A 12,125-nucleotide genomic window follows, 5' to 3' on the forward strand; every position below is an offset into this window, starting at 1 on the left:
TCAGTTGAGCTGCAGAGCTCAATGGCATGTTTCTCCTCCATTAAAAAACGAAAGAAGGAAAGTCATGAAATTTCCCACCCCCCACAGCTCCTTGCAGGCTTGTCCTGCCCCAACGCCCCCTTGTCCTGGGCTTCCTACAGATTAAAACATTAGGATTACGAACTAATTTGGGGAAATGGGAGGAGGGGGGAGGGCCTTGTCCTGCCAGGTTGCCCCCCCCCCCCGGTCAGGCTGAGCCTTTGGGGTAATCCTGATCTGAGCATCTTGGCGGAATACATTTTGCAGACGGCGTCAATCAACTGCGCGCAATTCAGATTTCCCAGGGTGCTGCGGGAAGAATGCTTCCATGGATCTCTGGGGTCCAGATGTGGGAGGCTTTTACTGACATGGGATGAAAAGGGGAACACATCCAAAAGCAAAGTAACTCTTGGTCCTTAATGCATCCGGTGACAGCTGCCACATGGCTGCCGGGCCATCCTCAAGGCAGCTGGCTGTAAACCGATCAGTCTGGCAAAGGCGCTGGGCTTAGGAGGATGATTTGTGGAAGGAGGCGCCATTGATGCAACGGCACAGCCTCCCGGGCGGGTTAGAAATGGAAGGTAAATGCAGGAGTTGGTTGCGTGGCGTTTGGGGCACAAGCATCCGTTCCGAAATAAGATGGCGGCAGGACTTAATTTCCCCAACTGTTTGTGCTTTTTAGGCCCAGCAGCAAAGGAACCTGGGCAACGTTGTGTCTCAGCCCTCGAAAGCTGGTGGTCGGCGGTTCAAGAAGGATGCTTCTGCAGGATCGGAGCCAGAGGTCAAAAGCACGAGCCCAACGTCCGAGCAGGATTCTGGGATCTTGGATGTCGAAGACGAAGAGGAGGATGAGGAGGCAAGTGCCTGCCAAGCGGAGGTGGGGTTGCCACGTGGCTCGCCTGGGGAGGAGAGAAGCCATCCCCTCGGACTTGGGGTGTGTGGGCCCCCGGGGTGCGCCTTGGGTGGCTGTCAGTGCCAGGCTGATAAACCGGCTCTTTGTGCCCCCTGGACATTCAAGGTTTATTGGTGAGCACTTTGGTTCCAAGAGGGAAGCAGGCCCTTCCTTCTCTCCCTGCCCCCCCCCCCATGTCAGTTGCCCCCTGTTCCTGTTGCAGCCTGACAGCTGCAATCTCTCAGACAGCCAGAAGATGGCTGGGGGGACTCCCCTTCCAGGGCAAAGGAAGACCCTTCTCTTTCCAGAGTCAACCCATGGTATTTGGTATTTTTTGAAGAAAATGAATGGAAAACCAAGGGATCTTTACATATGTGCTTGTCCAGAGTGTAAAACTTAAGTCTCCGTAAAGTTACCCTGCTTTTAAAAATCTGTTCTCTGTACTGAGCCTCAGTTTCCAGGTTGCTGCAGAGCTGAGGTGCCTCACCCAGAGCCCTGTACAGATAAGGATAGACCCCACAGCGGGGTGGAGAGCTAGGTCTGGCTGGTGGGTCAGATCCTTCCCTACCCCTTGCAGGCCAACTCCGAAAAGCAGATGGGAACCCTCACAGGTCAGTCCCCTGATGTCACAGAGGCACCAGATGATTGGCACCTGCCATCGTTCAGCGGAAGTCTCACAGACAGCTGATTAGTGGTTAAAGCAGCCTCCTTTGAAGATGCACTTTCTGTAGCAGCCAGCTGATTGGTGTCTTCAAAGAGGGTTGTTGTAATTCTACAGGGAGCCTCCCCCGCCACCCGCTGAAGGGTCTGCTGAGGGGAAAGTGCTCCTGAAAAGAGGACAGCTTCTCCCCTCTTCAGAAAACTGGTTTGGATTCAAAGCATTTTCTCCAGCAGGGGAGGGAGGAGGAGGAAGAGAGGCATAGGGACGGATTGGCTGTGGTGCAGCGAATCTAGGAGGAATCAATTGCCAGGTGGAGAAAGGTCTGACTGAGACTGGACAGCAGTGGAAATGTGTGCTGTTGCATTTGAGGAAGGCAGAGCCATGCGGCCACTGGGAAGCCATTAGTCAGAAGAACCGCCACTTGACCCATTGCAGGAGGCATCTAAGGGGCTGAACTAGATGTCCCAACCCTACAATTCCATGATTCTGTTTTATGACCCAAAAGAGAGACACTGTCTCAGAGTGCCACCCGCGAAGGAGGTGGTTTAATGCCTGCCTGCAGCTCTCAAGCACTGGGGAGCTGCCTTGTACCAAGCTAAAGGTAAAGGTAAAGGGACCCCTGACCATTAGGTCCAGTCGTGACTGACTCTGGGGTTGCACGTTCATCTCGCTTTATTGGCCGAGGGAGCCGGCGTACAGCATGTGGCCAGCATGACTGAGCTGCTTCTGGTGAACCAGAGCAGTGCACGGAAACGCCGTTTACCTTCCCGCCGGAGTGGTACCTATTGATCTACTTGCACTTTGACGTGCTTTCAAACTGCTAGGTTGTCAGGAGCAGGGACCGAGCAACGGGAGCTCACCCCATCACGGGGATTTGAACCGCCGACCTCCTGATGGGCAAGCCAAAGAGGCTCAGTGGTTGAGACCACGTCGCCACCCACGTTCCCTGTACCAAGCTAGCCTGGTGCTTTTGGCTACAACCCCCGCCAGTTGACCTCTTCTGATGTTTCAGATTTCAGGAGTTGTGTGTGGAAGGCAGCAGGTTGCAAAGGCTGGTCTAGCTCAGCTGGCATAGCGGCCTGGGGCCTTAGGCAGAGAGGAGTCCTTTTGCTGCCTCCTCCCCCCAAGATCCTGAGACTGGGCTTGGGACCTTCTGCAGGCAACCACTGAGCTTCACCCTTTACCCTCAGCAAGGGTGCCACCCTTGGAAGCACAAGAAGATGCCCGGGATTGCCTGCTGTGACTGGCTGTGGTTTTCTGGGTCTCAGGCAGAGAAAAGCCTTTTGCATTGCCTGCTCCCTGACCCTTGTGAAACTGGAGGGGCCAGGAATATATGTATGCAACACGCACTCTCTCTTCTGCTGAGCCCCAACCCTTCCCCAAAGCGCTCGGCCATCGAAGGGGGTATGCAGCGTGAGTTTAGAATAATGCGAGGCCATAAAAGGCAAACTCCCAAGCTCTAATTGCTTCAGCAGCAGTGTCAGAGGGCAGCTACACTTCCGCCTTTCTCCAGCCACCTCCATGAGCAGATGACCTTTGCTATTGACGTCACTGAGTTTTTAAAATTGGCATTCCACCTTTCTTCCCATCACGAATCCATGGCAGCGCCCATGTGGCTCCCAACGAGTCCTTCCCTTCAGGTGTTGACCAGACCTGGAGAGGTGGTGGCCTCATCCTGTGCCTTCGGTCAGGGCTTGGGGGGGGGCTGGGGCAGTGACGGAGAGGGTGCTGCTCCTGATCTCTGACCGTCCTCACTCACCTGAGAGGAGGGCTCTTAATAAGGACCTGAGAAGGACCGAGCTGTGCACAAGTGAGACTCCGTTCAGGAACTGGCAGTGGGTGCTGTCCTTGGTGATGAAACTGACGTTGGAGCAGGGGGTGCCGAAAGGGTGCGTCAGCAAGGGAGGAAGTTCTCTGGGGAGCAGGAGCCTTTCTTCCTGCCTGTCAGAATTAAGTTTGGGAAGTGTTGTGCCAATGGGCAAGGGCCGGAGCCCATTGGGAGAACACATGCCGACGTTCAGTCATTGGCACTTCCAGGTAGGTCTCTGGCGGTGGAGGCGAAGAGACAGAACCCTTCCTCATGACCTCCTGGGAGCTGCTGCGCTGACCAAACTTGGCTAATAATAATAATAATAATAATAATAATAATTTATTTATACCCCGCCCATCTGGCTGGGTTTCCTTAGCCACTCTGGGTGGGTCGCAACAGAATACTAATACTAATACTAATACTAATACTAATACTAATACTAATACTAATACTAATAATTTATTTATACCCCACCCATCTGGCTGGGTTTCCCATCTGGCTGGGTTTCCTTAGCCACTCTGGGTGGCTCCCAACAGATGAAGAAGAAAAAGAAGAAGAGATAAAACATGAAACATTAAAAACTTCCCTAAACAGGGCTGCCTTCAGATGTCTTCTAAAAGTCTGGTAGTTTTTCTTCTCTTTGACATCTGGTGGGAGGGCGTTCCACAGGACGGGTGCCACCACTGAGAAGGCTCTCTGCCTGGTTTCCTGTAATCTCACTTCTTGCAGGGAGGGAACCGCCAGAAGGCCCTCGGAGTTGGACCTCAGTTGAGCGATGGGGGTGGAGACACTCCTTCAGGTTTGCTTTTGCCGGCATTTAATTTCTCCAAGGGTCAGTCCTTGTGGAATGACATCCCCCGAGCTTGCTTTGCCTCCTGGTTTCCCCCGCCTTGTCCTGTCCCTCTCCAAACTGGAGGTTGAGGTGAGCGGCGAGAAGTTTAATAATCCCTGACAATCCATGGGGCTTTTGGCACACAGGTCTCTTTCCGGATGGGTGGTAATGTAACCAGCCTTAAGGTGGGCTTCCTATACCCCCCAGATAGAGGCATTTCTGGAGGACTTGTTTTGTGACCCCTCTGCCTCCCTCCTGACTTCCACCGCAGCTTCTCACCTCCTCTTTCTCCCCACCACTCAGCCTAGTACATGGCACCAGAAATGCATCCATGTTTCAGCTGACCTGTGTGCTTCTGTTCATATCGCCTTAGGTGCCCGGTGCCCAGGATTTGGTGGACTTCTCCCCCGTCTACCGCTGTCTGCACATCTATTCAGTCTTGGTAAGTGATCTGCCATCTCTCCTCCACCTGTTATAGGGAAAATGTCAAAAGGTGGTCTGGAATCTTTGAGATTACCAGCCCCCTCTCTCTTGTAGATTTTTTTGGTGCATAAAACATTACTTTTTTTCCTGACAAAGGGTGATTTGGAAGGTATTGGGGGGTGGGGTTGCTGCATTTCTAGTTTTAGTTTTGGTAAAGCCAAATCACCTTTGGTTCGCTCTGTTTCTGGGATCGCATAAGAACAGAAATTCTCCAGGAATTTGTGTAATCCTCTTTTAAATCCATCCAGGTTGGTGGCCATCACTGCCTCCTGTGGGAGCCAGTTCCATAGATTAACTATGATCTGTATGGGGGGGGGGGGAAAGGGTCTTTTCTTTTTTTCTTCTGTCCTGAATCTTCCAACGTTCAGCTTGGTCGGATGTTCATGAGTTCTACTGTTATTTCTGCCCGCTCTCTCCATGGCACATATAACTTTGTACACTCTTAACATGTCTCCTCTGACGTGACTTTTTATCATGGATATAGAATTACAGATTTAGAAGGCACCATGAGGATCATCTAGTCCAACTTCCTGCAATGCAGAATCTTTCCAACAAATGTGGGGTTCGAACCCACAACCTTGGGAGTCTCATCTTCTACTGGTTGAGCTATCTCTTGGGACCTTAGTTTAGAGAAAAGTCCCAAATGCTATAACCTTTCCTCATAGGGGAGGTTCTCCACCCCACTGACCACTTTGGTTCCCCTTTTCTGAACCTTTTCCAAGTCCTCATGAAGAGATGCAGCCAGAACTATACACAGAATTCCAAATGCAGCCGCACCATAGATTTGCAGAGCAACATTACTGCTCTCCTGGGCCTCCACTCTCAGTGCCTAGTTCTACAACTCCCCCATTCAAATTTTCATATTTTTTTCAGTTCCATCCCAAGATTTCTTCTGATCCGGACCTTCCACAGCTCTTATCCCCTCCACCCCTCACAATCAAGTCTAAAAGCTGTTCTGCCACCTTTTGGATTTTAAGTGCCAACGGTCTGGTTCTGTCCTGGTTCAGGTGGAGCCCGTCCCTTATGCACAGGCCTTGCTTGCCCCAGAAACAAATCCAGACCCGTCCTCTCCCTTCCTGACGCCATCGTCTTATCCATGCATGGACACTCCATAGCTGCCCGTCTGCCTGGCTCTGCACACAGACCCAGTGGCATTTCAGAGGAAGCTACCTTGGAGCACCCGGCTTTCAGGATCCTACCCGGCAACCTCAGTCTGGCTTCCAGGAACCCCTAGAGTACATTTCCCCATGTCCTTGGTACCAGTGTGCACCAGGACCACTGTCTTCTGCACAGCAGTATCTACCAGGCTATCTAAGCAATGAGCGACACCCACAGTCTTCCTGCCAGGCAGCAAATTCACCCTGCAGCCTGTGTGCCCATCACACACCCAACTATCTTATCCGCCTTAAAAATCACCCATCCAAGTATCCTCTTCATGAGAGCATGTCTGCTTGTCCCCGGGGAAGGGGTCCCACCCTAGGGATTGCCCCCCTCTTCCTCAGAGTCATGCTTCTGGGAGAAGTAGCCATTGCCTTTTTGCCTCCTGTCATAAAGTCCCTGCTGTGTTATAGCAAACATGCTGATTACCGTCCTGCATTCCTGCCGGGAGGCAGACATGGCTGCGTCTGACACATTCTTCAAAGGCAAGTCTGACTCATCCAGCATAATTTAGGCCAAACAACCTCTCAAGACCCATTGAAACTTTTACGGCAAGACTGTAGAGGAGTCGCTCCGGAGTTTTAAAGCCTCTTCTTGTGAGGAGGAAGGGGGGGGGTTGGAACTCGGGCTCAAGTCGGTTGCTGTTGTGCCCCATCCCCAAGCGGTAGCAATCGTAACAGGGAAATGGACCAAAATTGTACAGGGGCTAAATGTAAACGTTCGATATAGTCTTTCTGTATAAGTGATGGGGGATCTGGGTGGATTCTCCTTCACCAAGTGGCACCTGAAGACCCTTCACTGGCCAGAGGGATCCCCCACCGCCGACACAGGATGCTGTGCCTGTTCAGGAATGACACTCACGGGCCATGGCTTTCCTCCCTGGGGTATTGTGCTTCTGTTAAGATTGTGGTGTGGTGCATTTTCCCTCCAGGGTGCTAACGTTGCTGCTCCTAGGGACTTTTCTGACTTTCTGCTCGTGGGCTCCTCTTTTAATCCTGTGAAAGGTAAAGGTAAAGGACCCCTGGACGGTCAAGTCCAGTCAAAGGTGACTATGGGGTTGCGGCTCTCACCTCGCTTTCAGGCTGAGGTAGCCGGCGTTTGTCCACAGGCAGCTTTCTGGGTCATGTGACCAGCGGGACTAAACTGCTTCTGGGGCAACGGGACACCGTGATGGAAACCAGAGCGCATGGAAATGCTGTTTATCTTCCCGTCACAGCAGTACCTATTTATCTACTTGCACTGGCATGTTTTTGAACTGCTAGGTTGTCAGGAGCTGGAACAGAGCAATGGGAGCTAACTCTGCCACAGGGATTCGAACCGCCAGCTTTCTGATCGGCAAGTCCAAGAGGCTCAGTGGTTTAGACCACAGTAAGACTGTGTCACTCTTGCGGTTTGAGCAGGTGAAGGTGTGTCTCGCAGGTGCCAAAGTTCCTGAGCATCTCTGTTGATGTCCTGAAGCCCTAAGCCCTGGGCCAGAGGTGGAACTCTGAGCTGAATCCAAGTTCCTCTTCGTTCCTTCCATGTGATCTCAAAGTGCACGGTCTAGTAGCTTGCCCACCGTGGAATACAGGACCACAAAGGTTTTTCTACATTTGTTTCTAGAGACCGACAACGGGTACATCTCCCTGTTTGGGGGTGCTCCCTTGGGACACAGCCTCTAAAGAATGGATGTCAAGAATGCACAAATCTGCTTTCAGCCAAAAGGCAGAGAACCAAAGGGGTCCTTCCCCACGGCGTGTGTCGCACAGCAATTGAGCCTGGCCTGAGAATGACCTGGGAGGGCAGCTGTCCATTTCCCTTGACCTGTGGCTCATTCCTGAACAGCTTTCGAGGCTGTGCTTTCAGAGTGTGCGGTCTCAGCGGCCAGGCAGGCACCAGAGAAAATGTTCACATCGGCTCCGGCCGGAAGGATCATAACGTAACAGTTCTAAGAAATGCAAATATTTGTCATTTACAATAGCGTTATCTAAGTGCTTAGCCTGCAGTTGAAAAGGCCCACTTTGAATAAATACTGCGATATTTATTATTTTTAGTGAACCCGACCTTCCTGTCACCTCACTTTTATGGCTGAGCAGCTTGTAAGTTCCCAAAGGATTATTTGAAAAAGAAAAAAAACCCTGCTTCTATCTGCCAGTCCTCCTTATCAGCAGGGTAGGAGTTCACGTATTGTAACACAAGGTCAGCGCTCGGTCATGGTCTTGGAGGCAGGGCCAGGCACCTGTAAATCCTTCTTCCTTCACCAGCGGAGGCAACGTACAATATCAAACAGGCATGGAGACTTTCCAGGAAGTGCTGAACTTTGGCAGGAAGGGCAGGCGGGGGGGGGGGGGCAGAAGCAAACCAGGGTCAGGCTGTGGTGAACAGAGAGTGGACTCTCACATGACTGGGGACAGCAGACTCCAGCAAGGACTCTCGCTTTCTCTTCTGGTCGGTGCAGAATCTTTGCTCAGGATCTTCTCCGTCATTTTGTTGTTTAGTCGTGTCCGACTCTTTGTGACCCCCTGGACCAGAGCAGTTTGGTCAAACTCATGCTGGTAGCTTCGAGAACACTGTCCCACCATCTTGTCCTCTGTCGTCCGCTTCTCCTTGTGCCCTCCATCTTTCCCAACATCAGGGTCTTTTCCAGGGAGTCTTCTCTTCTCATGAGGCGGCCAGAGTATTGGAGCCTCAGCTTCATGATCTGTCCTTCCAGGGAGCACTCAGGGCTGATTTCCTTCAGAATGGATAGGTTTGGTCTTCTTGCAGTCCATGGGACTCTCAAGAGTCTCCTCCAGTACCAGAATTCAAAAGCATCCATTCTTCGGCGATCAGCCTTCTTTATGGTCCAGCTCTCACTTCCATACATCACTACTGGGAAAACCGTTGTTGTTGTTGTTTAGTCGTTTAGTCATGTCCGACTCTTTGTGATCCCACGGACCAGAGCACGCCAGACACCTCTGTCCTCCACTGCCTCCCGCAGTTTGGTCAAACTCATGCTGGTAGCTTCGAGAACACTGTCCCACCATCTGGTCCTCTGTCGTCCCCTTCTCCTTGTGCCCTCCATCTTTCCCAACATCAGGGTCTTTTCCAGGGAGTCTTCTCTTCTCATGTGGTGGCCAAAGTCTTGGAGCCTCAGCTTCAGGATCTGTCCTTCCAGGGAGCACTCAGGGTCATAGGGAATCAAATCAACTAATGTGCCTTATCAATACCTACAAGCTGAGTGAGCGGCAGGGTGCTGGGCACCCCCAGCCAAGAACTCACTCGCAGCAGCTTCCACGATGCTCCAGTTATACACGTGCACACAGGCTTCTAGCCTCCAGGCAGCTGTCCACAGGTCTACCCCCTGTGGGGCAGTTGCAGCTTATGAACCCTCATCTGATGGGGCACACACACACAACCTGAGACTCCACCTCTAGGAAAGCCATTTTTGCTCTTCAGGCCTCTCCTGGTTCTGGAAGATGGTGGGGTGGGGAATGGTGGAGGGTCTGTTGGGCCATTCCTCACCTGCCCAGTCTCTTCTTCCTCTGCCGCTTCTTGCATGCCTGCCTCCATCTTGGACTGCCCTGACCCTTCCTCCTCCCCCTGCCCTGGCTCCTATCTTGCGGGTGGTGCCAAACACCATAAATGGCTGCCCCCACCCCTGGACTTCTCCTCTGGCCCCCTGCCTCTACCACACACTTTTCAGGGTCCCTCTGGTCCGCAGCAGGCAAGTTTTGTCTCTTGTGAGCCTCAGAGCAGGGGGCTCCTTGCTCTGACAAAATGGGTGGCATGAGGATGCTCGTGTCGAAGCCAGAGGACCAGACTTCCTCACGTTTTTGTAAGTTATGGGCTATGGATGGCTCCTAGCCAGGATGGCTCTGCTCTGCCTCCACGGCTGGAGGCAGAGATGCTTCTGAATCTCAGCTTCTGGAAACCACAGGAGGGGAGAGTCCTGCTCTTGCTGGTTTCTCATTGAGGCATCTGCTGGGCCCCTCTGGGAACAGGATGCTGGACTAGACGGGCCACGGGCCTGATCCAACAGGCTCTTCGTGCGTTCTTCAGTGGCAATGTGTTGGTTTGGGTCAGACATGTAGGTACCATTTGGGGAATGGTAGTGTGTTGCATGTGGGGTTAATCCCTCCCCCAGTATTGTAGGGGCACCATGGAACAGGAAGGCAGCAGCATTGCATGATGATGCCAAAGGCACGCGATGAAACGGCCCCACATGTACCCATGGGATTGATGGAGGGTGCCTTGCATATGAAAGAGGGCAGCCAGTTCATGATCAGCATCTGAAACACTCTTCCTTCCACCCTCTGCCTGTTCCTATGATAGACCTACTTGGAGGGTCTTACCAGGCATGCCTCTGCTCAAACATCCCCTCAAGACCCCTTCTCTGTCCATCCGTCCGTCCATTCCTTTTGTGGGGGCCCAGCCCTTGCCCACCCCATTCCTTCCTGCATTTCTAAGGTTGGGCCCCTTCCAACTCTGCAATTTAGTGGTTCTATGGACATTGTGGCTGTTTACAGCTATGTCCCGGGAGTGGCAAAACTAGAAAGCAGAGCTTCTTCTCCTTATGTTCTCCTCCTTCTCTGTCTCCATCTGTCTCTCTGTCTCTCTCCACCCCCCTCCTTCATCTCAGGCGCCCCATCAGCCTGCCCTGGCCTGTCTCTGAGCCTCCTGTCCTGACTTGGCTGACCTAGCGGTGCCTGGTGGAGTTAGATAGCTGTAAACACGGGGCTGAGATCATAGGGAACGGCCGAAGGGAGATGCTTTGTGCGCCGCATTGATAAGGGCACAGGAAAAGCCATTAGAATGAACAAGTGTCAGTGACCTGCGATAACCGCTTTGGGTTGGGGGCTCATGGAATCTGGGGAGCAGCCGCCGCCAGGGCTTTATTTCTCTCTCGCGCTCTCTCCCCCCCCCCCCACTGCCCCCAGTTTGCCCCTGCCCTGTGGCTCACAAAACCCGGTGGCTTGGTTTTTCACAGGGGCGTGACATCGCTCCCATTGCAGACAGCGGCAATTCCTCCTTGCAGACTGGTTCACCAGCAGCCCGTGAGTCTCCCGAGACTGAACAGGGAGAGCAGGCAGGAGGGGAAAGGGAAAAGAGCTCCGCGGCTCCTGCAGCTGCTGTCCAAACACCAGCAACCCCTTGGCACAGTCAGGGAAGGAGTTTGAAAATAATGATTTGAGTTGACCTGAACAGGTTTCTCACCCTGCCCTAGCGAGGCTCCCTGCCAGAGGCAGATTTAGGGCCGTGCGACTGGTTCCCCCACCCAGGGCGCAGGGGCAAGGGCAGCCTTCCAGCCTCCTTCCCATAGTCCACCTTTGGGAGGGAGGCTGGAGGGCTCCAGAGCCTTGCACCCCCTTCCTTCCCAAAGCCCAGGGCCTCTCTTGCCTGGCTTTGGGAAGGCACCACAAGGCCTGGAGTGTGTGTCAAATGTTGGCCTTGCATAGGGCACCCTGTTTTCAAGGCCCACTCCTGGTGGGATATTGGTGGGAGGAAGGGAGCAGAAGGGGCGAGTCCCAGGAGGTTAGAGAGGATGTCCTGGGTGAGGGAGTGTCCAGAGAATGACTTGACGTTCTAATGAAGGCTTCTCCTCCTTTGCTTCAAATACAAAAGAAACAGGTGTAGGATTGGCCGGTCTGGGCGGGGCAAGAGGGAGAAGGAACCAATGAGAAGGGCTGTAGCTCATTGGGAGAGCACATGCATCATATGGAGAAGGACTTGGGCTCAGTCCCTGACAGCATCTCCCAAGATGGGCTGCAAAGAGCCCCATCTGAGACCCTGGGGAGCAGCTGCCCCTCAGCCTGGACAGCCATGAGTTGGATGGGTCAATGCTCTGACTTGAGAAAAGACAAGTTCATGTGGGTTCACCTGAACCGATCCCAAGGCCTCTTCCTCTCAGTTATTTCACTGGTTCTCAGCCATTTCTGTGTCCTGCGCTTCCTCCTTCCTTGGGGTTCATTTCTTGCCTGTGTCTGTGCTTTGGGGGCTGTGCGTTGCTGTTCTTCTGCAACCAGCTTTCCTGGGTCTCAGTGACTCGGACTGTTGCTGGTGGTTTTATCTGTGGATTGCCATTCTTCCTCCAGGATGCACCCGTGTCTCTTTAAATACAGAGAAATGATTGGTATTCAGCAATCATTTCAAGGCTGTTCACAAGGCAGAGGGTGAGCAATGCTTGGGGCCTGCTTCTGGCTCATGTGCCCTCTTCCGGGGCCCTTGATTTTGGATGTGCACATCCAGCTAACAGTGGACACATCGCATTTCCGTGTGCAGTTGTGCTGTCTGGATAGACAGCAGTTATATC

At 52.8% G+C, this 12,125-nt stretch overlaps 1 protein-coding gene across 7 annotated transcripts in view; it reads left to right on the forward strand.

The window, feature by feature from the left end:
• Positions 1-12,125, forward strand: part of EXOC6B (exocyst complex component 6B) — a 214,287-nt gene that overhangs the window by 103,325 nt on the left and 98,837 nt on the right. For all 7 annotated transcript variants that reach the window (XM_077933690.1, XM_077933687.1, XM_077933686.1 and 4 more), the window contains exons 7-8: positions 701-874; positions 4,587-4,655. In XM_077933690.1, coding sequence (XP_077789816.1) covers positions 701-874; positions 4,587-4,655 — 243 coding nt within the window. The remainder of the gene's footprint in view (positions 1-700; positions 875-4,586; positions 4,656-12,125) is intronic.

The sequence above is a fragment of the Podarcis muralis genome, chromosome 9, assembly GCF_964188315.1.
Source record: "Podarcis muralis chromosome 9, rPodMur119.hap1.1, whole genome shotgun sequence".
NCBI lineage: Eukaryota > Metazoa > Chordata > Lepidosauria > Squamata > Lacertidae > Podarcis > Podarcis muralis.